At 44.1% G+C, this 24,605-nt stretch overlaps 1 protein-coding gene across 1 annotated transcript in view; it reads left to right on the top strand.

Annotated features, from left to right (window-relative positions):
• The window catches only part of LOC125457461 (collagen alpha-6(IV) chain-like), a 251,677-nt gene that overhangs the window by 101,016 nt on the left and 126,056 nt on the right, over window positions 1-24,605 (top strand). The window contains exons 13-18 of the mRNA XM_059650850.1: window positions 2,509-2,580; window positions 2,827-2,880; window positions 12,633-12,695; window positions 17,492-17,536; window positions 19,947-20,000; window positions 21,620-21,689. Coding sequence (XP_059506833.1) covers window positions 2,509-2,580; window positions 2,827-2,880; window positions 12,633-12,695; window positions 17,492-17,536; window positions 19,947-20,000; window positions 21,620-21,689 — 358 coding nt within the window. The remainder of the gene's footprint in view (window positions 1-2,508; window positions 2,581-2,826; window positions 2,881-12,632; window positions 12,696-17,491; window positions 17,537-19,946; window positions 20,001-21,619; window positions 21,690-24,605) is intronic.

A 24,605-nucleotide genomic window follows, 5' to 3' on the forward strand; every position in this document is an offset into this window, starting at 1 on the left:
TAAGCCCCTAGACCCTGATGAGATGTACTCCAGGCTGCTGTGGGAGCCAAGGGAAGAGACTGCTGGGGCCCTGGCAGAGATACTTAATACTTCACTGGTCACAGTTGATGGGAGCATGGCTAATGTGATCCCTTTGTTCAAGAAGGGCAGCAGGATAGGCCAGGCAATTACAGACCAGTTAAGTCTGTTGTTGATGGTAGGAAAATTATTGGAAAAAATTCTGAGGGCCAAGATTAATCAACATTTGGAAAAGCAGGAAACAAAACAGAAATTTCTGGAAAAGCTCAGCAGGTCTGGAAGCAGTTCTGAGGAAGGGTCACCAGACCTGAAACATTAACTCTGCTTTCTCCTTCATAGATGCTGCTGGACCTGCTGAGCTTTTCCAAAAAAATCTGTTTTGTTTCCTGATTTACAGCATCACCAGTTCTTTTGTTTTTTTATTTGGAAAGGCAGGGATTGATAAGGGATGGCCAGCACAGATTTGTTACAGGGAGATCCTGTCTGACTAATTTAAATGAGTTTTTTGAAAAGGTGGCTAAAAGTGTTGATGAGGCTAATGCAGTTGATGTGGACTTCAGTAAGGCCTTTAACAAGGTCCCATGTGGAAGGCAGGTCCAAAAGGTAAGAGCCAATGGGATCCAAGGCAAGTTGGCAAACTGGGTCCAAAGTTAGCAAATAGGCGACAAAGAGTGATGTTGGGAGGTTGTTTTTGTGTTTGGAAGCCCGTCACCAGTAGTGTATCACAGGGATCAGTGATGGGACCACTGCTGTTTGTTATGTACATTAATGACTTGGATGTGAACGTACAACATATTAGTAAGTTCATAGATGACAGAAAATTGGTTGTGTTGATGGTGAAGAGGATGGTCTCAGGCTACAGTCTGATATTGATCAGCTGGTAAATTGGGCAGAGCAACGGCAGATGGAATTTAATCCTGAGAAGCGTGAGGTGGTGCCTTTTGAGAATTCTAATAAGGGAAGAACATACACAATGAATAGTAGACACCTAGTGAAACAAAGAAACCATGGTATACTAATCCATAGATCCCTGAAGTGCCAGTGTAGATTAATGGGGTAGTGAAGGAGGTATACATGATGCTAGATAACAAGGTTTAAAGCTGGATGAACACAGCAGGCCAAGCAGCATCAGAGGAGATGCTGAGGTTTTGGTCAAGACCTTTCTTCAAAAAATCCTATTACCTCTCCTACTATCTCTGTACACGATGTGAGCCTTCATTAGATGGGATGTAGAATATAAAATTAAGGAAATCTTGTTCCAACTTTATAGAAGCAGATAGCACAACCTGAAGATGCTGCAGTCAGAGTCAACGCAGTGTGGAGCTGGAAGAACACAGCAGGCCAGGCAGCAGCATCAGGGGAGCAGGAATGCTGATGTTTCGGGTCCCAACCTGAAACATTGACTCTCCTGCTCCTCTGATGCTGCCTGGCCTGCTGTGTTCCTCCAGCTCTACACTGCATTGACAATTTTATAGAATGTTAGTTAGGCCACAGATGGAATGCTGTGTGCAGGTCTGGTCGCTGCACTATTGGAAGACGTGATTGCGCCGGAGAGGATGCAGAGGAGATTCACCAGGATGTTGCTTGGTCTGCTGTGTTCATCCAGCCTCACATTTTATTATCTTGGAATCTCCAGCATCTGCAGTTCCCATTATCACAGTTACGAGGAGAAATTGGGTGGGTTGGGTTTGTTTTCCCTGCAGCAGAGGAGGCTAGGGTAGGATCTGATTGAGGTACGCAAAATTATGAGAGGCATAAACAGAGTCAATTGTGAGAATAATTTCCCCGGGACAGGTGTCTCTAAGACAAGAGGGTTTAAGCTTAAGGTGAGGAATACGTGGTTTATAGGGGAGCTGAGGAAAACCTTTCTCATCCGGAGCATGGTAGAAATATGGCAAGTGCTGCCTGAGAGGGTGGTGGAGACAGGTACTCTTGCGACGTTGGAGAAGCATCTGGATGGCACTTTAAATGCAAGAGCGTATTAGGCTGTGGACCAAGTGCAGGTAACTGGGATTAGTGTAATTTGGTATTTGTTGGTCAGAATAGACTGGGTAGACCAAAGGGCCTGTTTCTATGCTGGTTGGCTCAATGACTCTTTGACAGTGGTAATGTCTCTAGCTCTGAACTAGAAAGGCTGGGTTCAAGACCCACCTGATCCAGGGGTGTGCCATAACATCTCTGGTCAAAGTGATTTTAAAACAAAACCTGTAAACATGGAGCCTGCAACCATGATCCTGATGGAACTGGTTCAGTCATCAGTTAATGGAAGATAGTCAGTATATTGCTAGCTGTTTGTCATATCCAATTATAGACCATGCCATGAATTTAATTAAATCAATTTCATTTTATTTTAGAAGCTAAGAATTGCAACGTCTTACTGTGGTATTTGTGAACTCAATAGCATCGTCATATCCTCTTATGGTGGGAATGTCGGATGTTAGCCTGAAACTATTATTATTTATACTCCGGCTTATTTCCCCTTCCCAACAGGGAGAACAAGGTGACCCAGGACACATTGAACTCATTGAACCTCAGGAAGAAATTTTCTATAAAGGAGATCAGGTATAAGCCACAACAAACATACTTTTGATAACCATGTTGCGATGTGGTGAGAGTGATTCTCTTGAACTGTTAAAGGCCATTCACACAGCTATCACAACAGTCAGGGCGTAGGTACCTTTCTCATTAACATAAAATGTTGTGAATAATCAGTCACAAATTGAAACAGGACACTGGCCAGTATAATGCTGCAACATATTGACCCAATAAATAAATCAACCTTGGTGTAAAATGTTGCTTTTCTTTCAGGGTGAGAAAGGCCCTCTAGGGCCTCCTGGATCGATTGGATTTCCTGGACCTTCAGTGAGTGCAAAGCATTTTCCTGCTTCAATTTGTTGTACTTGAGTTTCCTCTGACCATTATTGGAGAATACCGTCATCGGTTTGGGATAGAACTTTCAGCTACATGGAAAAATCTGTGTTGGTTAGGAAGAGTCCGTGTGCATTTCTAAAGGGGAAATAATGTTTAATGAACTGGCTGGAGATTTTTGAAGAGGTAACAGAAAGGCTCAATGAAGGTAACACTGTGGATGTGGTGAACATGGGTTTCCAGAAGATGTTTCAGACACTGCCACTCGACAGACGTCAGAGTCATAGAGTCCTACAACATGGAGACAGGCCCTTGGGCCCAAATTCGTCCCTACTGACCAAAATGTGCATCCATGTCAATCCCATTTCCATCCACTTGGCCCACATCCTTCTAAATCTTTCCTATTCATGTATTTGTCCAAATGCCTTTTAAATGTTGTTAACATACCTGCCTCAACCACTTCTGGTCATTTGTCCATGTGTGTATCACCTTCCATGTTAAAAAAAGTTGCCCCTCAGGTTCCTATGTATTCTTTCCCCTCTTACCTTAAAATGATCAGCAGGCCTGGCAGCACCTGTGTAGAAAAAAATCAGAGTTAATGTTTCAGGTCTGGTGAGCCTTCCTCAGTTATAATCCAATTATCATCTTGGAATGATTCTTGGAGGCACACTGGCTGGAAAGGGGTTTAGAGTGAGGGGTTTGGGGATCATACCTAGTCAAGGGCTGGGTTAAAGATGTTGGTGTGCTTTAATATGAAAAACACCACTTGGTATGGAAGTGTAAAAATGTTTTATCCTGTGACATTTATGCAGCCTTGTTAGATGACACTGAGTACGCAGTGCGTTATGTAAGACTGCACCTTTGAGTGGAATGTAACTCGATATGGTAATGCACTTTTGAGTCAGTCTTAATACAGTGGCTGGTACACGTAAGTCTGTAGTTAGTATTACAAGCAATCATGAACAGTGATACCACATTTGGAATGTTGTGTTCAGTTCTGGTCTCCTCATTATAGAAAAGATGTGGAGGCTTTAGAGAGGGGGCAGAGGGGATTTACCAGGATGCTGCCTGGACTGGAGGGCAGGTCTTATGAGGAAAGGTTGAGGGAGCTAGTGCTTTTTTCATTGGAGTGAAGAAGGATGAGAGGTGATTTGACAGAGGTGTACAAGGTGATGAAAGGCATAGATAGAGTGGATAGTCAGAGACTTTTTCCCAGGGTGGAAATGACTTACAAGGGGGCATAGTTTTAATGTGATGGAGGAAGGTATAGGGGAGATGTCAGAGGTAGGTTCTTCACACAGAGAGTGGTGGGCGTGTGGAATGCACTGCCGGCAGTGGCAGTGGAGTCAGATACTTTAGAGACATTTGAGTGACTCTTGCATAGGCAGACGGAGGATAGTAAAATGTAGGGTATGCAGGATAGTTTGATCTTTGTAGGATAATAGGTCGGCACAGCATTGTGGGCCAAAGGGCCTGTACTCTGCTGTACTGTTCTATGTTCTATGTTCTACGTTCAATGTTCTACATACAATTACGAATAATTATTAATAAACATGAATTACAATATATCAATAACAAACAGCAATGGGCCCATCACTGACCCCTGAGGCACACGACTAGTCACAGGCCTCCAGTCTGACAAGCATCCTTCCACTATTACTCTCTGGTTCCTACCATCAAGCCAATGGTGTATCCAATTTGCCAGCTGTCCCTGGATTCTGTGCGATCTAATCTTTCAGAGCAGCCAGGTAGAACCTTATCAAAGGCTTTACTGAAATCCACATAGACTACGTCTACCGCCCTGCTCTCATCAACCTTCCTGGTCAATTCATCAAAGAGCTCTAACAAATTTGTGAGGCAAGATCTCCCACACACAAAGCTGTGCTGACTACTCCTAATTAAACCCCTGATTTTCTTAATGCATGTACGTCTTATCCCTCAGAATCTTCTCAAGTAACTTACCTACCAGTGACATTAGGCTTACTGGTCTAGAATTCCCTGGTTTTGCTTTGCAGCCCTTCTTGAATAAAGGCCCAACATTCGCTACCGCCTGGTCTTCTGGGACCTCACCCGTGGCTAACAATGATGCAAATGTATCAGCCAGGGCCCCCGCAATTTCTTCTCTCCCTCTTGCAGGGTTCTTGGATAGATCTGATCTAGACCAGGAGATTTATCCTCTTTCATACATTTTATTCCTTCCAACACTCCTCTACTGTGATACAGACGATCCTTAAGATACTGCCACTAACTTCCCCCAAGTTCCCGAGTCTTCATGTCTTTCTCCACGGTATCACAGAGGAGAAATATCCATTGAGGACCTCGCCCGTCTCCTTTGGCTTCACACATACATGTCCACTTTGATCCTTGAGGGGTCCAATTCTCTCTCTAGTTATTCTTTTTCCTTTAATATATTTAAAAACTCTCTTTGGATTCATCCTAATCTTCTCAGCAAAGCTATCTCATGCCCCCTTTTCACCCTCCTGATTTCCTTCCTCAGTAAACTCCTGTATCCCCTTATACCTCCAGGGATTGCCTTGATCCCAGCTGGCTGTTCCTGAGCTATGCCTCCTTTTTTCTGGTCAAAGCCTCAATGTCTCTTGTCATCCAGTGTTTCCTACTCCTGCAAACCTTGCCCTTCAACCTCACAGGAACGTATAGATCTTGAACTCTAGCTTTTAAAGGCCGCTCACTTGCCCAAGGTTTCTTTGCCAGCAAACTACTCCCATCAACCCCTGCAAGCTCCTGTCTAATGCCATCAAAATTCACCTTGCTCCAATTTAGAACTTGAACCTGTGATCCAGTTTTGTCCTTCTTCATGACTATTTTAAAATTAATAGAACTGTTGCCATGAGTCCCAAAGTGCTCCCCCACTGTGACCTCAGTCACCTGTCCTGCCCTATTTCCCAACAGTAGGTTGAATTTTTGCCCCTCCCGAATTGGACTCTGTGTATACTGTTTGAGGAAACTTCCCTGAATATATTTAACAAATTCCATCCCATCCAACCCCTTAACACATTGGCGGTCCCAGTCTATGTTAGGAAAATTAAAATCCGTGACTATGGCAGCCCTGTTTCTTCAGCAAGTCTCTGCAATCTCCCTGCATATTTGTTCCTCTAATCCCATTGGCTATGGTATAACCCCAGTAACATCGCCATCCTGTTCTTACTTGTAGTTCCACCCACAAACTCTCACTGCATGATCCCTCAGTTATTTCATCTCTGACTATTGCTATGATACTCCCCTTAATCAAAAATGGAGCTCCCCCTCCCCTCTTTCCTCCAACTCTGTCCCATCTAAAGCACCTGTATCCTGGCACATTACGGTGCCAGTCCTGCCCCTCCCTTAGCCATGTATCTGTAATGGCTATAAAATCCCAGGCCCACATGTTTGTCCACACTCTGAGTTGATCGGTCAATTTGTGCGGCTGGTTCTACACCATGAAACGAAAGGGACAGTAGCAACATGGAAACAGAATCATCTTAGTGATCAGAAGCAAATGGAAATAGTCAATGGAGAATTTTCTGTCTGGAGGAAAGTTTGTAGTGAGTTCCCCAGGGGTCAGTATCGGAACCTGTGCTTTTTCTGATGTATAGTAATGATCTGGACCTTTGTGTACAGAGGGCAATTTCCAAGTTTGCAGATGATATTAAACTTGGAAGAGTTGTGAACTGTGAGGACAACAGTGTGGAACTCCAAAAGGACATTGACAAGTATGAGGGGTAGTTTTTCACACAGAGGGTGGTGCGTGTATGGAATGAGCTACCAGAGGAAGTGGTGGAGGCTGGTACAATTACAGCATTTAAAAGGCATCTGGATGGGCAAATGAACAGGAAGGGTTTAGAGCTGCATGGGCCAAATGCTGGCAAATGAGACCAAATGGGATTGGGGTGTCTGAGATTGGAGATAATGGGAACTGCAGATGCTGGAGAATCCAAGATAACAAAGTGTGGGGCTGGATGAACACAGCAGGACAAGCAGCATCTTAGGAGCACAAAAGCTGACGTTTCGGGCCTAGACTTTCTGATGAAGGGTCTAGGCCCGAAAAGTCAGCTTTTGTGCTCGTAAGCTGCTGCTTGGCCTACTGTGTTCATCCAGCCCCACACTTTGTTATCTGGGATTGGGGTGTCTGTTGGCTTGGATGAGTTGGACTGAACGGTCTGTTTCTGTGCTGTATGGAGCAGGTGAAGAGGTGCCAGATGAGGTTCAATGCTGAGAAGTGAGACGTGATGGACTTTGGTCAGAAGGGCAGTGGTGGACAATACAAAATAAAGGGTACAATCCCAAAGTGGGTGTAGGACCTGGGTCTGTGTGTGCACAGATCATTGAAAGTGGTAGGACAGGTGGATAGAGCAGTTAATAAAGTATATAGTACCCTCAGTGTTATTAATAGGGCACAGAGTATAAGAGCAAGGAAGTGATGTTGATCTTGTGTAAGACACTTGTTAGACCTCAGCTGGAGTATAGTGTACAGCTGTGGACATACATTAAAGGAAAAATGTGAACACACTGGGGAGAGAGTGCAGAAGCAATGTACAAGAAAGGTTCCCAGAAGAAGAAACTTCATTTATGAGGATAGATTGCCGAAACAAAAACAGAAATTACTGGCAAAATGCAGCAGGACTGGTAGCATCTGTGAGGGAAAAAAGCAGAGTTCACATTTTGGGCCCAGTGACTCTTCGTCAGGACTGAAGAAATTGTTCTCCTGAGGGAGAAGAATGTTGGGAGGTAATTTGCTCGAGGTTTTCAAAAACACAAGTGGGCTGGAGAGAGTAGTTAGGGAGAAGCTGTTCCTGCTTGTAAAACAAAAACAGGAACAAGAGGGACATAGATTTAAAGTGACACCAAACGAAGCTAAGTGATGTCAAAAGACACATTTTTCAGCAAGTGAGTAGGTGGGATGTGGAATGCACGGCCTGGAAATGTGGGGGAGGCACGTTCAATTGAGGTATTCAAGAGGGCATTGGATGGGGATTATTTGTCTTGAAGTAGATTGCAAGGGTAGAACATAGAACATAGAACATAGAACAGTACAGCACAGAACAGGCCCTTCAGCCCACAATGTTGTGCCGACCATTGATCCTCATGGATGCACCCTCAAATTTCTGTGACCATATGCATGTCCAGCAGTCTCTTAAATGACCCCAATGACCTTGCTTCCACAACTGCTGCTGGCAACGCATTCCATGCTCTCACAACTCTCTGCGTAAAGAACCTGCCTCTGACATCCCCTCTATACTTTCCACCAACCAGCTTAAAACTATGACCCCTCGTGCTAGCCATTTCTGCCCTGGGAAATAGTCTCTGGCTATCGACTCTATCTATGCCTCTCATTATCTTGTATACCTCAATTAGGTCCCCTCTCCTCCTCCTTTTCTCCAATGAAAAGAGACCGAGCTCAGTCAACCTCTCTTCATAAGATAAGCCCTCCAGTCCAGGCAGCATCCTGGTAAACCTCCTCTGAACCCTCTCCAAAGCATCCACATCTTTCCCATAATAGGGCGCCCAGAACTGGACGCAGTATTCCAAGTGCGGTCTAACCAAAGTTTTATAGAGCTGCAACAAGATCTCACGACTCTTAAACTCAATCCCCCTGTTAATGAAAGCCAAAACACCATATGCTTTCTTAACAACCCTGTCCACTTGGGTGGCCATTTTAAGGGATCTATGTATCTGCACACCAAGATCCCTCTGTTCCTCCACGCTGCCAAGAATCCTATCCTTAATCCTGTACTCAGCTTTCAAATTCGACCTTCCAAAATGCATCACCTCGCATTTATCCAGGTTGAACTCCATCTGCCACCTCTCAGCCCATCTCTGCATCCTGTCAATGTCCCGCTGCAGCCTACAACAGCCCTCTACACTGTCAACGACACCTCCGACCTTTGTGTCGTCTGCAAACTTGCTGACCCATCCTTCAATTCCCTCGTCCAAGTCATTAATAAAAATTACAAACAGTAGAGGCCCAAGGACAGAGCCCTGTGGAACCCCACTCACCACTGACTTCCAGGCAGAATATTTTCCTTCTACTACCACTCGCTGTCTTCTGTTGGCCAGCCAATTCTGCATCCAAGCAGCTAAGTTCCCCTGTATCCCATTCCTCCTGACCTTCTGAATGAGCCTTCCATGGGGAACCTTATCAAATGCCTTACTGAAGTCCATATACACCACATCCACAGCTTGACCCTCATCAACCTTACTAGTCACATCCTCAAAAAACTCGATAAGGTTTGTAAGGCATGACCTACCCCTCACAAAGCCGTGTTGACTGTATTTGATCAAGCCATGCTCTTCCAGATGGTCATAAATCTTATCCCTCAGAATCCTTTCTCACACCTTGCAGATGACAGACGTGAGACTTACCGGTCTATAATTGCCGGGGATTTCCCTATTTCCTTTCTTGAAGAGAGGAATTACATTTGCCTCTCTCCAGTCCTCAGGTACGACTCCAGTGGAGAGCGAGGATGCAAAGATCTTCGCAAGTGGCGAAGCAATTGCATTTCTCGCTTCCCAAAGCAGCCGAGGACAAATCTGATCCGGGCCTGGCGACTTGTCAATCTTAATGTTTGACAAAATTTTCAGTACATCAGCTTCCTCTATCTCTATCCATTCCAGCATGCACACCTGCTCTTCAAAGGTTTCATTCACTACACAGGTCGTTTCTTTCGTAAAGACAGAAGCAAAAAACTCATTTAGGGCTTCCCCTACCTCCTCAGGCTCCACACACAAGTTCCCTATGCTATCCCTGATCGGCCCTACTCTTTCTTTGACCATTCTCTTATTCCTCACGTAAGTGTAAAATGCCTTTGTGTTTTCCCGGATTCCTTCTGCCAAGCCTTTCTCGTGCCCCCTCCTGGCTCTCCTCAGACCATTTTTGAGCTCCTTCCTTGCCTGCATGTAATCCTCTCTAGCTGAACTTGACCCTAGCTTCCTCCACCTTATGTAAGCTACCTTCTTCCTTTTCACTAGAAGCTCCACCGCTCTCGTCATCCAAGGTTCCTTTATCTTACCCCGTCTTGCCTGTCTCAGAGGGACATATTTACTCATCACTCCCAACAACTGTTCCTTAAACCATCTCCACATGTCTATAGTTCCCTTACCATGGAACAACTGCTCCCAGTCCATGCTTCCTAACTCGTGTCTAATCGCATCATAGTTTCCTCTTCCCCAATTAAATATCCTCCCATTCTGCCTAATCCTCTCCTTCTCCATAGCTATGTAGAATGAGAGAGTGTTATGGTCACTATCACCAAAATGCTCTCCCACCACAAGATCTGATACCTGCCCCGGCTCGTTTCCGAGCACCAAGTCTAGAATGGCCTCTCCCCTCGTCGGCCTGTCAACGTACTGCGTTAGGAAACCCTCCTGAACACACCTTACAAAAACAGCTCCATTCAAATCTTCTGCTCGAAGGAGGTTCCAATCAATATTAGGAAAGTTAAAGTCACCCATTACAACAACCCTACTGCGTCCACACTTTTCCAAAATCTGTCGACCTATGCTTTCTACAATCTCCCTGCTGCTATTGGGGGGCCTGTAGTAAACCCCTAACGAGGTGACTACTCCCTTGCTGTTCCTAATTTCCACCCATACTGACTCAGTAGGCAGATCTTCCTCGACAATGGAAGCTTCTGTAGCTGTGATACCCTCTCTGATTAGTAGTGCTACACCCCCTCCTCTTTTTCCCCCCTCCCTATTCTTTTTAAATGTTCTAAACCCTGGAATATCCAGCAACCATTCCAGCCCATGAGAAACCCATGTCTCTGTTATGGCCACAACATCATAGCACCAGGTACTGATCCATGCTCTAAGTTCATCACTTTTATTCCTGATACTCCTTGCATTAAAGCAAACACACTTTAACCGATCCCTTGGTTCCTTCCCAGGAAAATCCTTCCCACTAGCTGGTCTACCTCTTGCTACTGCCTCACCTGCATCAACGCTCACCTCTGGTATACAGCTCAGGTTCCCACCCCCCTGCCATACTAGTTTAAACCCTCTCGAACTACTCGAGCAAACCTTCCACCCAGGACATTGGTCCCCTTCCAGTTCAGATGCAACCCGTCCTTCTTGTACAGGTCCCACCTTCCCCAGAAGGCATCCCAATTATCAACATATCTGAAACCCTCCCTCCTACACCAGCTGCGTAGCCACGTGTTCAGCTGCGCCCGCTCCCTGTTCCTCACCTCGCTATCTCGTGGCACCGGTAGTAAACCAGAGAACACTACTCTGTTCGTCCTGCTCTGCAGCTTCCATCCTAACGCCCTGAAATCACTTTTTATATCCTCAAACCTATTTCTGGCTATATCATTTGTGCCAATATGTAACACGATTTCTGGCTGTTCACCCTCCCCTTTCAGAACTTTATACACCCGATCGGAGACGTCCCGGACCCTGGCACCAGGGAGGCAACATACCTTCCGGGAATCCCGATCTTGCCCACAAAATCTCCTGTCGATTCCCCTAACTATCGAGTCCCCTACCACGAGTACTTTTCTATTCTGCCCCCTTCCCTTCTTTGCCACAGTGTCAGGCTCAGTGCCAGAGAACTGACTACTATGGCTTTCCTCTGGTAGGTCAACCCCCCCAGCAGTATCCAAAACGGTATACTTATTGCTGAGGGGAATGCCCACAGGGGATCTCTGCACTGTCTGTCTGTCCCCTTTCCTCCCCCTAACTGTAACCCATCTATCCTCGTCCTGAGCCTTAGGAGTGACCAACTCCCGATAACTCCTCTCAATTACCCCCTCTGCCTCCCGAATGATCCGTAGTTCATCCAGCTCCAGCTCCATTTCCCTAACACGGTTTTCAAGGAGCTGTAGCTGGGTGCACTTCCCGCAGATGTAGCCAGCGGAGACGTGTGCCACATCTCCCAACTGCCACATTTTGCAGGAGGAGCAAGCAACTGCCCTAGCATCCATACCCCACTTATCTGAACACCCACTCAATACTAAAGCAGAAAGCTCACTTCAAGTAATAATAACAAATTAATAACAAACTTATGTTCAATAGAGAAAGTTTAGAATGAACCTTACCTTATTAACTAGGTTAGAGGAGGAGGGCGGGTGGGAGACACTACAGTTGTAGAGTCTCGGGTTAAGCCGCCTTGCTGATATATATGGTCACTGCTTTCCTTCCCGGCTGCCCCTCTGGTCCTCGTCACTTCCTCTGATGCTCCCGCTCCTTCTCTGAAAGAGGAAAAAAAAAACACCGCTGCCCGCTACCGGTAAGTAATTTTAAAAATAAACTGCTTTACCTTAGCTGCAGTATGGGGTAAAGTCGGGAGATTGGTGCAAGGTAATGATGCTGATTTAAGGAGTCAGTGCATGAACGATCGGTTAAATAGCTGGCTCCTGCCCTGTAATAATTCAGTGGTTGTGTGAATTCTTTGTGAGTCACGCGGACTGCAGTGGATCGAGAACAGGACTCGTTACCATCCTTTCGGGGTAGCTGCAATAGAAAACAAATACAACCTCAGCGGCACCTTCGAAATGAATATTAAACCACTATAAACTGTAGCATTCTTCCAAAGGGAAAATGAAGGATGACTAGAAGAAAAGAGTGATGAGATAAGAGCTCTATTCTTATTATTCAAGTTTACTTATAATTATAACTCTTGTTTCAGTCTGTAGAATGTAAAGCTTTTAATTTTAAACTGTATTTCCTGATAAATGTATTATATAGTACATTTAATTAAATAATTAAAACCCAGATGAAATCTAATTTATTTTCTCTTTATTCACATTTAGGCTTACCCCACAGCTCCTGGTGAAAAGGGTGAAAAGGGCGTTATTGGTTTTCCTGGCAATCGGGTAAGGAGAAATGTACAAATACTTCCTTTCTATTACAGAACTCTTTCCTGTAGAAAATACATAGAGGTTAAAATAAATAAAGTCACCCTTGTCTCACGCTCCCATCAGAGATGACTGGTGGTGGTTTAACCTGAGGGTCACCTTGGGCAAGGGAGAGGTTGAGAAGCAGAGTCCTCAATGGTAACCTTAGCTAGTGTGGGAACCGTACCCACACTGTTGGCATCATTCTGCATCACAATCCAGCCAACCGAACTAACTAACCGTCACTATGTCCAAATTAAATGGCAAAGTGTTTCGACAGTATTGATGGGAAAGGAGAACGCACAGTGTTTCAACATTTCTGGAAAATTTTCATGAAAAGTTCCAAATAATGACTGACTGCATGAGCCATGCCAAGAAAAAAGTGTCCAAGCAGGTCATGCATAAACAAGTAACATAGGATCAGGAATAGGCCATTGAACTGGCTCTGGCATTCAGTTGGATCAAGTCTCATCTGTAATTTAACTCCACCCATTAACCTGGGTTTTGTGACCCTTCAATACCCTAACCTAACAACATTCTCAGAGCCTTAATTCAGAATTTTTCAACTGACCTACCAACAGTGTGAAGAAGTACTTCTTGGTTTCAACCTCATTCTCAAGTTTTCAACTGGGGAATAGTTTATCAACCCTAACCCTAACCAATTCCAGGAGATATCCAGCATTTCTGTCCTGGTACTTTCCAAGGGATCCTTGGAGAATCATGTGATGTTGGTGCCTGGCTTGGTCAGGTCTCTTGGAATCCTATCATTGGCAGTGCACAATGCTGCTTCCTGCAGCAACCACCACACCCCCACCCCCACCCCAAACCCCGCAAATGCTACCCAGGAAAGCACATTCCTACACTGGATGCACCCCCTGGATTCACAGCACACAGGTCACTGCTACATTGTTCTAGCTTATCCAATGCCACTTTACCAGAGCCATCTGACACCAATACTACAGGTTCCGCAACACCATGGTGAGAATTCCTCATCTCTACATCAACCACCAAACTCTGATGATTACACAATGTTCAGCACCATTTGTTACTCCTTAGATACTGAAGCAGTCCTTGTTCAAATGCAATAAGATCTGGACAACATCCAGGCTTGGGCTGACAAATGGAAAGCAACATTCATGCCAGACAAATACCAAGCTATGACCGTCTCCAATAAAAGACAATTTAACCACCACCCCTTGACATTCTTTGGTGTTACCATCACTGAATCCCCTGCTGTCAACATCCATGGGATTACCATTGAACAGAAACTCAACTAGCCCCATTATTTAACTACAGTAGCTATAAGAGCAGGTCAGAGGCTAGGAATTTTACAGAGAGTAACTCACTTCCTGACTCCCCAAAGCCAGATTTCCATCTGCAAAGCACAAGTCAGGAGTGTGATGGAGAACTCCACACCTGCCTGAATGAGTGCAGCCCCAACGACACTCAAGAAGCTTGACACCATCCAGGACAAAGCAGCCGCTTGATTGGCACCACACCCACAAGCATCCGCTCCCTCTAACACCAATGCTCAGCAGCAGCAGCAGTATGTGTTATGTACAAGCTGCACTGCAGAAATTCACCAAAGATCCTTGACAGCACATTCCAAACTTATAATCACTTCCATCTAGAAGGATAAGGATGACTTCTCAAGGACATCTCGGGATGGGCAATAAATGCTGGCCCAGCCAGCGATGCCCATAGCCCATGAGTAAATCGACAAAAATGGCTACTCCATTCTACAACACAATGCAGCAAAGCCTGATGGTGAGCGTTGGAGACAGTTACTAACTTGAACATAAGATATAGGAATGGCATTATAATATGCGGCCCATTGAGATTGCTCCACCAATCGATCATCGCTGATGTGTTTCTCAAACCCATTCTTCTGCCTTCTCCCCATAACCTTTGATCCCCTTACTAATCAAGAATCTACCTATCACTGTCTTAAATACACTCGGAGACTTGGCCGCCAAAGTCTTCTGTGGCAATGAGTTCTACAGATTCACCACCCTCTGACTGAAGGAATTCCTCCCCATCTCAGTTCTGAAGGGTTATCCCTTCACGCTGATTATCTGCCCTCGGATCCTAGTCTCTCCTATGAGTGGAAACATCTTCTCCATGTCCACTCTATCCAGGCCTCTCAGTTTTCTGTAAGTTTCAATCAGATCCCCCCTCATCCATCTAAACTCCAAATTTACTAACCTCAGTTGAGCCCTCCCCACTATTTCTTTTTCTGATAATTTTCCATACTATTTAACTCAGCCCCACCCACTTTTAAGTTTAAAGCTGTAAGCACAGTCCTAGTTATGTGATTCGCCAGGATTCTGATCATAGTATGATTCAGGTGGAGTCTGTCCTATTAGAACAGTTACCTCCTTCCCCTGCACTACTGCCAATGTCCCATGAATTCAAACCGGGTTCTCCCAAACCAATCATTGAACCACATGTCTACCTCTTTAAACTTGTTGACCTTGTGCCAATTACTTCTGGCTCAGGTAGTACTCCAGATATTACTACCTTTTTGGTCTGCTTTCTAATTTAGCTCCTGGCTGCTCATAGAGCCGGGCAGAAGATCTTTCTACTTACATCATTGGTATCAACATGGACCACGAGAACTGGATCTTTCCTGTCCCACTCCAAGTTCCTCTGAAGTCCAGATGAGATATCCTGAATTTGATTTGGTTTGTTGTAGTCACATACACTGAGGAAAACTGAAAAGCTTTGTTTTGTGAGCATTAGAGGCAGATCAAGGACATGCAGATCATAGGGTGCTGAGAGTGAGGCATACATGTTACACAGCATAAGAGGTGTACAAACCAGGGCACCATGTAGGCAGCACAGTCTTTGGGACTGTCTTTTCTGGCCACAGAGTAGAGTCTGTTCCCCTGACTATACTATCTCCGATTACAAATACTTTTCCCTTCCTTTCCCCTGCCTCTGGAATGGCTCCCTGTACCATGGTGCTATGGTCAGATTGTTCAACGCCCTACAGCCCCCACTCTCAGTCACATGGGCAGCAAGAATCTCAAACAACTCCACCACCTCCAGGGATTTGGAGACCAGATTCTCTCTCTGGCTTGCTTCTTTTCATGAAACATCAGCTGTAAGGCTGCTGCTGTCCCCAAAACCCCCTTCTCATTGCCTCAAAAATCCACCATCCACCCTCTAAATATCCATACCCCTTCTCAGTATTAATGATGGTCCTCCTCGCTCAGATGTTCCACCACCTGCTCATTCACATTGAGGTGCGTACATGCCATGCCCAGCTGTGCATGCTCAATCCAGTTTTCAATCACCAGAGCATTTGGTGTTTCTGGTACTGAATCTGTCCAGCTTCCCACTCATCAGCTCATGGAATATCCAACTTGAATAATGTTTCCTTCCTCTGTCGCGTCCTGAGAACATTTATGAAGGAGCCCCTGCCAGGGGTTTGGCTAAAAGATCCAATTTCCTCTGCTGATGCCTGAACCTTCAACAATATCATGCCTGCTTTGGCCTCCTTTGTGTACATCATCAGTTGTAACTTCTCCACCACCCACTCCATCTCAGCCAGGGGTCTTTGTTCCTCATCTGCCCTCCCTGACTTGATACCCGTGCTGTGGAGTTCCCTGCCTGACTTGATACCCGTGCTGTGGAGTTCTCTGCCTGACTTGATACCCGTGCTGTGGAGTTCCCTGCCTGACTTGATACACATGCTGTGGAGTTCTCTGCCTGACTTGATACCCGTGCTGTGGAGTTCCCTGCCTGACTTGATACCCGTGCTGTGGAGTTCTCTGCCTGACTTGATACCCGTGCTGTGGAGTTCACTGCCTGACTTGATACCTGTGCTGTGGAGTTCCCTGCCAACTACTCCAGAAATGTAACGTGTGATTTAAACATATAGGATGACCCAGAGATCATGAAGCAGCGATTTCTTATTCTACTGAATTAGATCTTAACGAACATGAAGAAACAATAAAGCTTAACTAGGAAAGCCAAATATTTACATGGAATTAAGCCGATTTTTCACGTTTCGTTGAGAAAACCCTTTGTCTGTCTCAGCCACCCTTTCTGAGGTCGCTTTCTGAAAAAAGATGCCCTTCCATCCAAAGATTGTCTGCCTGACTGCTCATGCTTCCCTGATTAGGGTCCTCCCTCACTCTCACCACCTATTGCTGGAGGCCCCAGTACGCCAATAAATTCTGTAATCATATTAAAGACCTCCATTAGATAATCCTTTTCATCTTGACTTCTCAAGAGAGTACAGCCTTGTCTATGCAACCTGTTCATAGCCCAATCCTCTTAACCTCAATAAAAGTCGGGTGTATCTGGTTATAAGGTATGGGACAATAGTAGAAAATTGGGACTAGTGTGCCTTTAGTGGTAGTTATTGTTGGTGCAGATTTGATGGGCTGAAGGGCCTTTTTTGCGCTATATGACTCTATGGCTCTTAAGTCAGTGATCCATGTGTTTTTAGTGGCAGTCAGCCTGCAGTCTTAAATTGCCAATAGTGTACGTTAGCAATCTGATGTATGAATTACTTCTATAGAAAGGGAAAATTTCATGCTGAAGAGTTTGAATTTAACATTTTGGGATTAAGATTTTTTTAGGAGCTAAGAAACATTTCTATTCCATTTAATCTGAACTCAGCCTAAAAGTGTTTAATATCCAATACTGACCTTACTTACTTTAGGATTACCGCTAAAAATTGATAATATTTTCAATTCAGAAGTAAAATTTGAGATGGATTGGTTATTATCCTTAATGCTTATGATGATCTATTTCTTTTCAAGGGTGATCCTGGGAACGACGGCTTTGCAGGTGCTCCAGGAAGAAAGGTTTAAAATAAATATATTTTATATCATTTCACGTACATTTGATTCACGATAAAAGATGCCTGAAACCACTAAGTGTTGGTGTTTTTAGATGCATATTCCAATTGGGGAAGCAATGGTCCAGTGATATTAACAGTGGACTGTTAATCCAGAGACTCAGGAAATGTCTGGGTTACGAATGGCATTTCGACAACCAGTACTGCACAACCATACCGAAAAGTCTGATTTCTATCCATTTGATATTGGATACCTCTATCTGCTGGTTTACAAGAATGAGTCGAATTCCAATAGCTATACATTATGATATTTGTATTGTTCCATTGGTGCAGGGGGACCCCAACAGCACCTTCATTTCCACCACACACTAAATCTGGAAACTATTGAAGCAACTAAAGACGGTCAAAATATTCAAGAATTACATTGAGGAGATAGCCTAGTAGTATTATCACTAGACTATTAATCCAGAGACCCAGTTAATGTTCTGAAGATGTAATAATGGAAACTGGAGATGCTGGAGAATCCAAGATAATAAAATGTGAGGCTGGATGAACACTGCAGGCCCAGCAGTATCTCAGGAGCACAAAAGCTGACTTTTTGGGCCTAGACCCTTCATCAGACCTCAAGACTTGAGGTCTGATGAAGGGTCTAGGCCCGAAAAGTCAGCTTTTGTGCTCCTGAGATACTGCTGGGCCTGCAGTGTTCATCCAGCCTCACATTTTATTATCTCTAATGTTCTGAAGACCCAGGTTCAAATCCTACCATTTCATGATGACTGTGAATCCATTGCCGATTGTTGGGAAAAACGCATCAGGGTCACTAATGTCCTTTAGGGAAGGAAACTGCCATCCCTACCTGGTATGGACGACGTGTGACTCTAGAGCCACAGCAACGTCATTGACTCTTAACTACCCTCTGGGCAATTAGGGATGGGTGATAAAATCCGGTCTAGCCAGTGATGCCCACATGCTGTGAATGAACAAAGAAAAATTTGTCCAAGAAGTATGAAGTGAAATTGATGCAACTTAAGTTTCCAATATATTTTCATGCTCATGTTTCAGGCAAAAATAAACAAAACAATATTAACATAATATAAACATAAGAGATTGTAATGTGAAAAATATGTGATTTGACAACAGGAATTTATATTTATAAAATGCTTGTATTCTAGAAACAAATGCCACATTCAAGAGTATAATTGGACAAAAGTGAGTGTTAATCTAAGGGGCTGGACAGTATGTGGCCTGGACCAGGGGGTTTCAGTTTGGGGGCAAGTGAAATGATTGAGTGGCTGGTTCGCCATTTTCCCAGCAACCTCCAATTCTGCTTTCACAATCCTGCGAGTGGGCGGGTAGCAGAGTTGACAGGCTGCCCACCATTACTCGATGGGCCCTGATAATATGCTGTCCATTATTAAATATGGCTAGTATCGAGCAGCAGCAGCTAGACCATTTCTGAAGGCATATTGGAATAAAGATGGGAAGGAAAGATGGGAGGCATCAGTACTCTGTACTATGGGATGTTATCACACCCACCTTGCCCCAGCCGCCCAAGGGTGATACCTCACCCTTCCACAATACCTACCTGAAGAAACCCTGGGAGAGGGTAGTGTAGTCCACTATAGGGAGAGGGAGGTGTGAGGATGCAAAGGAATTTAAACACAAAAAAAGAGAATTTTAAGAATCAGATATGAACTCAGGGGTCAATGTGTACCAACTTGATCAGGGTCAGTGGATAACTTTGGAAACAGCGTGGCAAATGAGCAGAGTCTGGGATGAAGTTTATGCAGGGTGATGAATAGGAGGCTAACTGGAAGAATAGTGGAATGGTCAAGTTAGGAGATGACAATTATATGGGTGAAATTTCCTCAGAAGTTGGACTGAGGCAATACAACAGATAAGACTAAAGGAGGTACATTTTCTGAGGGAGAGAATAATATTGGAAGCTCAAGTTGGAGCCGAAGAGAGTGCTGACGCTGAAGTCACTCTCTTCATCTTGAGACAGTGACCATGGAGCGGGCGAGGTGAAGGGAAATCTTTTTGTCTTTTAAACAACACAACTACACAACTAAGTACTGACCATTTCGACCTTTGTCAACGTCAATTTTCCAGCTATGTATCACATTTACTGATAGTTACCTAGCAACCACTACCAACTGTTCCAACATGATTGCGGCTTCAAGCCCCAACTGTTGTGGGGTAACATCTTATTGTCATATTGGGAAGAACTGGTCCAGTCATGCTCTGTAACTATGCACACCATCAGATTCTCATGGACTCCAATAAGCTTTGCTTCAGTAATTCAGTGATAAAGTGATCATCATCTTCATCTAAACTAACCTTTCTTTTGTTTTAAAATGTAAGGATTGCTTTCCTTTCACTGTCATAACCACTATATTTCATCTTATCAATTTTAGGGACAACATGGGCCCAGGGGTTGGCCTGGTACTGATGGCTCTCCAGGGACAAAGGTATTAAGTCAAATAATCACCATGATTAACAAATACCTCCATCAGATTAGCTAATTCAAATAAATCAGATAAATAATTTTACATTTCAATTGTGCATGTTCAATCTTTATTAAACTGATAATCATTTCTATAAAATAAATATATTTCTCTACTGCATTAACCATTGGAAGTGATATATTGGAATCCCAAAGATTAATAACCAGCAACAGTTTAGTAAAGGATTTAAGTACTCTATAACATTATTTCGAAGGACAGTTTTCCAGGGACTGTTTCTTACTGCAGGTGAGTGTTTTGACATTTCACATTTGAGTTTGGATCCAGTTAAAGTAATGGCACAATTGCATCCTATACAGGTCCCAAATTCAATGACCTGAGGCAGATGAAGGATAGGTCAAAGTGCTGTGCACCATTGATAATCTCATTCAGAGGCATACGTGCAGATTTGCACAATATTCTGAGAGTGTCATAGATGGTTTAGGGCCATAGATAGTTTTTCAGATGTGTTGCTGAAACAATACAGAAACAATTTGCTTAATATGTGTTTGTGGTTGATTAGTGCTGACAAAAAATGTACAAAATTTGAGAATGTTTCTCTTCGCCAACTTGAATACTGGGCTAATGGTAAGATCCTTAGCAGTGTAGATGAGCAGAGAGATCTCGGTGTCCATGTATACGGATCATTGAAAGTTGCCACCCAGGTTGACAGGGCTGTTAAGAAGGCATACAGTGTTTTAGCTTTTATTAATAGAGGGATCGAGTTCCGGAACCAAGAGGCTATGGTGAAGCTGTACAAAACTCTGGTGCGGCCGCACTTGGAGTATTGTGTACAGTTCTGGTCACCGCATTATAAGAAGGATGTGGAAGCTTTGGAAATGGTGCAGAGGAGATTTACTAGGATGTTGCCTGGTATGGAGGGAAGGTCTTACGAGGAAAGGCTGAGGGACTTGAGGCTGTTTTCATTCGAGAGAAGAAGGTTGAGAGGTGACTTAATTGAAACATATAAAATAATCAGAGGGTTAGATAGGGTGGATAGGGAGAGCCTTTTTCCTAGGATGGTGACGGCGAGCACAAGGGGGCAGAGTTTTAAATTGAGGGGTGAAAGATATAGGACAGATGTCAGAGGTAGTTTCTTTACTCAGAGAGTAGTAAGGGAATGGAACGCTTTGCCTGCAACGGTAGTAGATTTGCCAACTTTAGGTACATTTAAGTCGTCATTGGATGAGCATATGGACGTACATGGAATAGTGTAGGTTAGATGGGCTTGAGATCGGCATGACAGGTCGGCACAACATCGAGGGCCAAAGGGCCTGTACTGTGCTGTAATGTTCTATGTTCTGTGTTCTATGTTCTATGTTCAATGAATAACAAGTTTCTTATAAAACCAGGCTACTGGAATTTGAAAATATTAGAGTAAACATTTCAGTGCAATGTCAGTTTTGATTTTTCTGGATGAACTTTACAGAGAAAGCATGTCATTCCTTTGATGTAATTCATGCTGTGACTTTGTGAAAATGTTTGGAGTGCTTGGGAGTTGAGCCATATATAGGAGGGAAGGCTGTAGACAGAATAATGAGGTTAATGTGAGATGAAGGGAAACCTGGCTGCTTTGTTTCTTTCAGGGTAACAGAGGTGACCCAGGACCTGCTGGACCCCCAGGACCTCCGCTAACATCCTGTGACTCTCAGAAAGGTTTGCAAACACCAAGTTGATTGTTCCAATTGCTTAGTCCACAGTTGTTCTTAATTTTGAGTGACTATAAGCCGTTGCATTAGTCAAAGTAAATGTTTATATTTTAACTTCTACACCTTCTCTAGCCCCTAGCAGCACAAGTTCCAAGATGCCTAGCATTGCTGGGGTGCTACAGCATGAATGATATTCCATAATATCATTCTATAATCTGTTTCCTAATTATTACAGACTCACCTACATTGTATGTACATCTGGAGTTAAATCGTAAAGTGACAGCAAGGAGTTGGATTCTGGTGGAATGGTTTTCTGCCGAATTTTCTTCTGCCGCTTCTCCAGGTTATACCAGTCACTATTCCCTCCCTAACAGCACTGGGGGTGTACCTATAATATATGGACTGTCCGCAGCAGTTCATTAAGGGCTGGCTCACTGCCACTTCTCAAAGGAAGTTAGGAATGGCAAATAAACTTGGGCCCAGCTGGCAATGCCCACATCAGTAAAAATGGTAAAAATACTTCAACCAAAAAGAAATGCGTTCTCATTGTGCTGCTGGTGTACAGTAAAACACTTTTTTCATGGTTAATTGTGTTATAGAATCTGGTTGTTACCTATACACCCATATAATATTTCAAAGTTCATTGTCTGGAACTCCAGAAAAGGCATACTTTGCATCGCCATCTTCCAGTCAATTGAAAGATGGCCAGTTCTGATAAAGGAGTTCCATCCAAGGTGGTCATATTTCAAAATAGATATGGAAAAATGATAAAAGTAAAACTCTGATGCAATGTAGGGCTCAATTTTACCAAAATTCTGCTCGGAGTCAATTTCAGGGAGGTCTGCTTGGGATTTGTGTCTAAGTTTTTCTTACAATTCTCCACTGCTCATTTTGTTATGTATGAACCATGTTGTCTCTTTGGTCCATTCTCCAGTGGCCAGAAGTATTTGACATTGCTGAGACTTTCAGGGATTTCTGCCACTTTTAGCCCAGCTGTTTGCCAGGTCAATCACTGCTGGCCAGGAGTAAGCCCTCACTGTACACGTGGTGGGAGGTACATAGAAAAGATCCGCTTCTGAGGACACATCAGTGTCACTGGTGACTCCTCATTGTCAAGTGTGCCCTTCTAATTCCAATGAATTGCCACCTTATACCAACCATCTGGTCAATTGTATTTGGAACTAGAGCTGTAAGAATGCAGCTAAACAGGATCTCCATCTTTAGCACTATCCCGTTGTTAGAATTCTGTTGAAGTGTGCCCTACTTATTACTTAATGTGCAACATAACATTTGTCACTGTTCGTTATGGAAACATCACTGCCAGAAACACTTCAAACAGATGAAAATATTAACTTTTACTGAACAACAGATAAAATGAACAGCAGCATTTCCTTGTGGGAGCAAACAAACTGCTTGTTTTTCAAACAGAAACACAATTCCAGACAATAGATGATCACTTTAGTCAGCTCATATCCATTGGAACTGGGTGCCAGTTCAGTGCTCTCTGGCTTGTATTGCCAGCACTGAGCTGTCCCCTCAAGGTGAAGGTGATGTTTCTCCTGCACATTGCTCTCCTGTTCCTCCTCAAACAACTGCAGCTGTCCACCCAGCTCTTCAACCTTGTGCTGTCTTTCATTTCTCCAATGTCTCACCATGCCGTGATCTGCACAATGTGACACACTCTGACCTCAGTACACTGATGTGGAGCCCCTGACTCCAACCAACCCGAGCCAGCCAACTGACCATGTCCAAACCCCTGGAATGAGATGTTGTCCCTTGTACATTGTGCTGGCACCCTTGCTGACAACTGTCCGTTTTGGCTTGACTTTACCAAGCCTGAGAGAGATGGCCATTTGTTTGAAGCAGAAGCCATGTGTTTGCTGTGTAAATTGCTGGCATAATCTGCATGCATGGCATTGATGTAACACTGTGCCATGCACATGGCCATCCTCTTAAGTGACCACCACAGACAACCAGGCTTTGAGTCTGCACCAAAAGGCAAGGCAAGGCAGACACTCTGAGAGCTTGTAGGTTCTGAATAAGGATTGAAGTGCCAAGAGGCAAGGCAGAGAATGTGTGAGCATCCAATTGGGCTCAAAGTGAGTGAGAGCTGGGAGAGCAAGGATGGAGAGCAAGCTGCACCAGCTTGAATCCATGAGATGGTTCAGCAAATGGTTCCAAATATTGAATTTCAAAATGAAAGATGATCAATTCCATGAACAAACTAAAACAAAATGCAATAATTATATTAATATTTCTTTGGGTTCACCTTAAGTGCATGTCTAAGGTATGTAGATCAGGAAGATCTCCAACTCAGTACTGAGCCTACACTGAGTAAGCTGAGCTCAACTGTAGAAGTTAAAGGAATTGATAGTGCAGATGCTGGAAATCTGAAACTACAGAGAATGCTGGAGAAACTCTGCAGGTCTGGCAGTTCTGAAGAAGAGCCACAGGATTCGAAATGTTAACTCTGTTTCTCTCTCCACAAATGCTGCCAGACCGACTGAGTTTCTCCAGCATTCTCTGCGTTTATTGTGGAGCTTGAAGGAGAGTTTCAGTCTTGCCAGAAATCGGCTGTGTAACTTTTATCACATTCCATGAAGGGGTTCTCTCTCTGAGGCCCAGTGAGTTTTATTGTTCTCTCATCCCAAACTTCCCTCATGACCTACTGACCATGCCCCTATGACAAACACTTGTTGATGCTAGCCTTCCACTTGTCGTAGCTGGCAGTATTTGTCACTGTTGGGGCATCCTGGGAATGTGATACAATGCCATTGTCCAAAAATGTAGTTGTGCAACAGGTCAAGCACTGTCATGGCAAAGAAGGTGAACATAGGAACGTGGGGATTAGGAGTGGGAGTGGGCAATTCAGTCCTCTGAGCCCACACCGCCATTTAGCATGATCCTGGCTAATCTTAGCCTG

The sequence above is a fragment of the Stegostoma tigrinum genome, chromosome 14, assembly GCF_030684315.1.
Source record: "Stegostoma tigrinum isolate sSteTig4 chromosome 14, sSteTig4.hap1, whole genome shotgun sequence".
Lineage (NCBI taxonomy): Eukaryota > Metazoa > Chordata > Chondrichthyes > Orectolobiformes > Stegostomatidae > Stegostoma > Stegostoma tigrinum.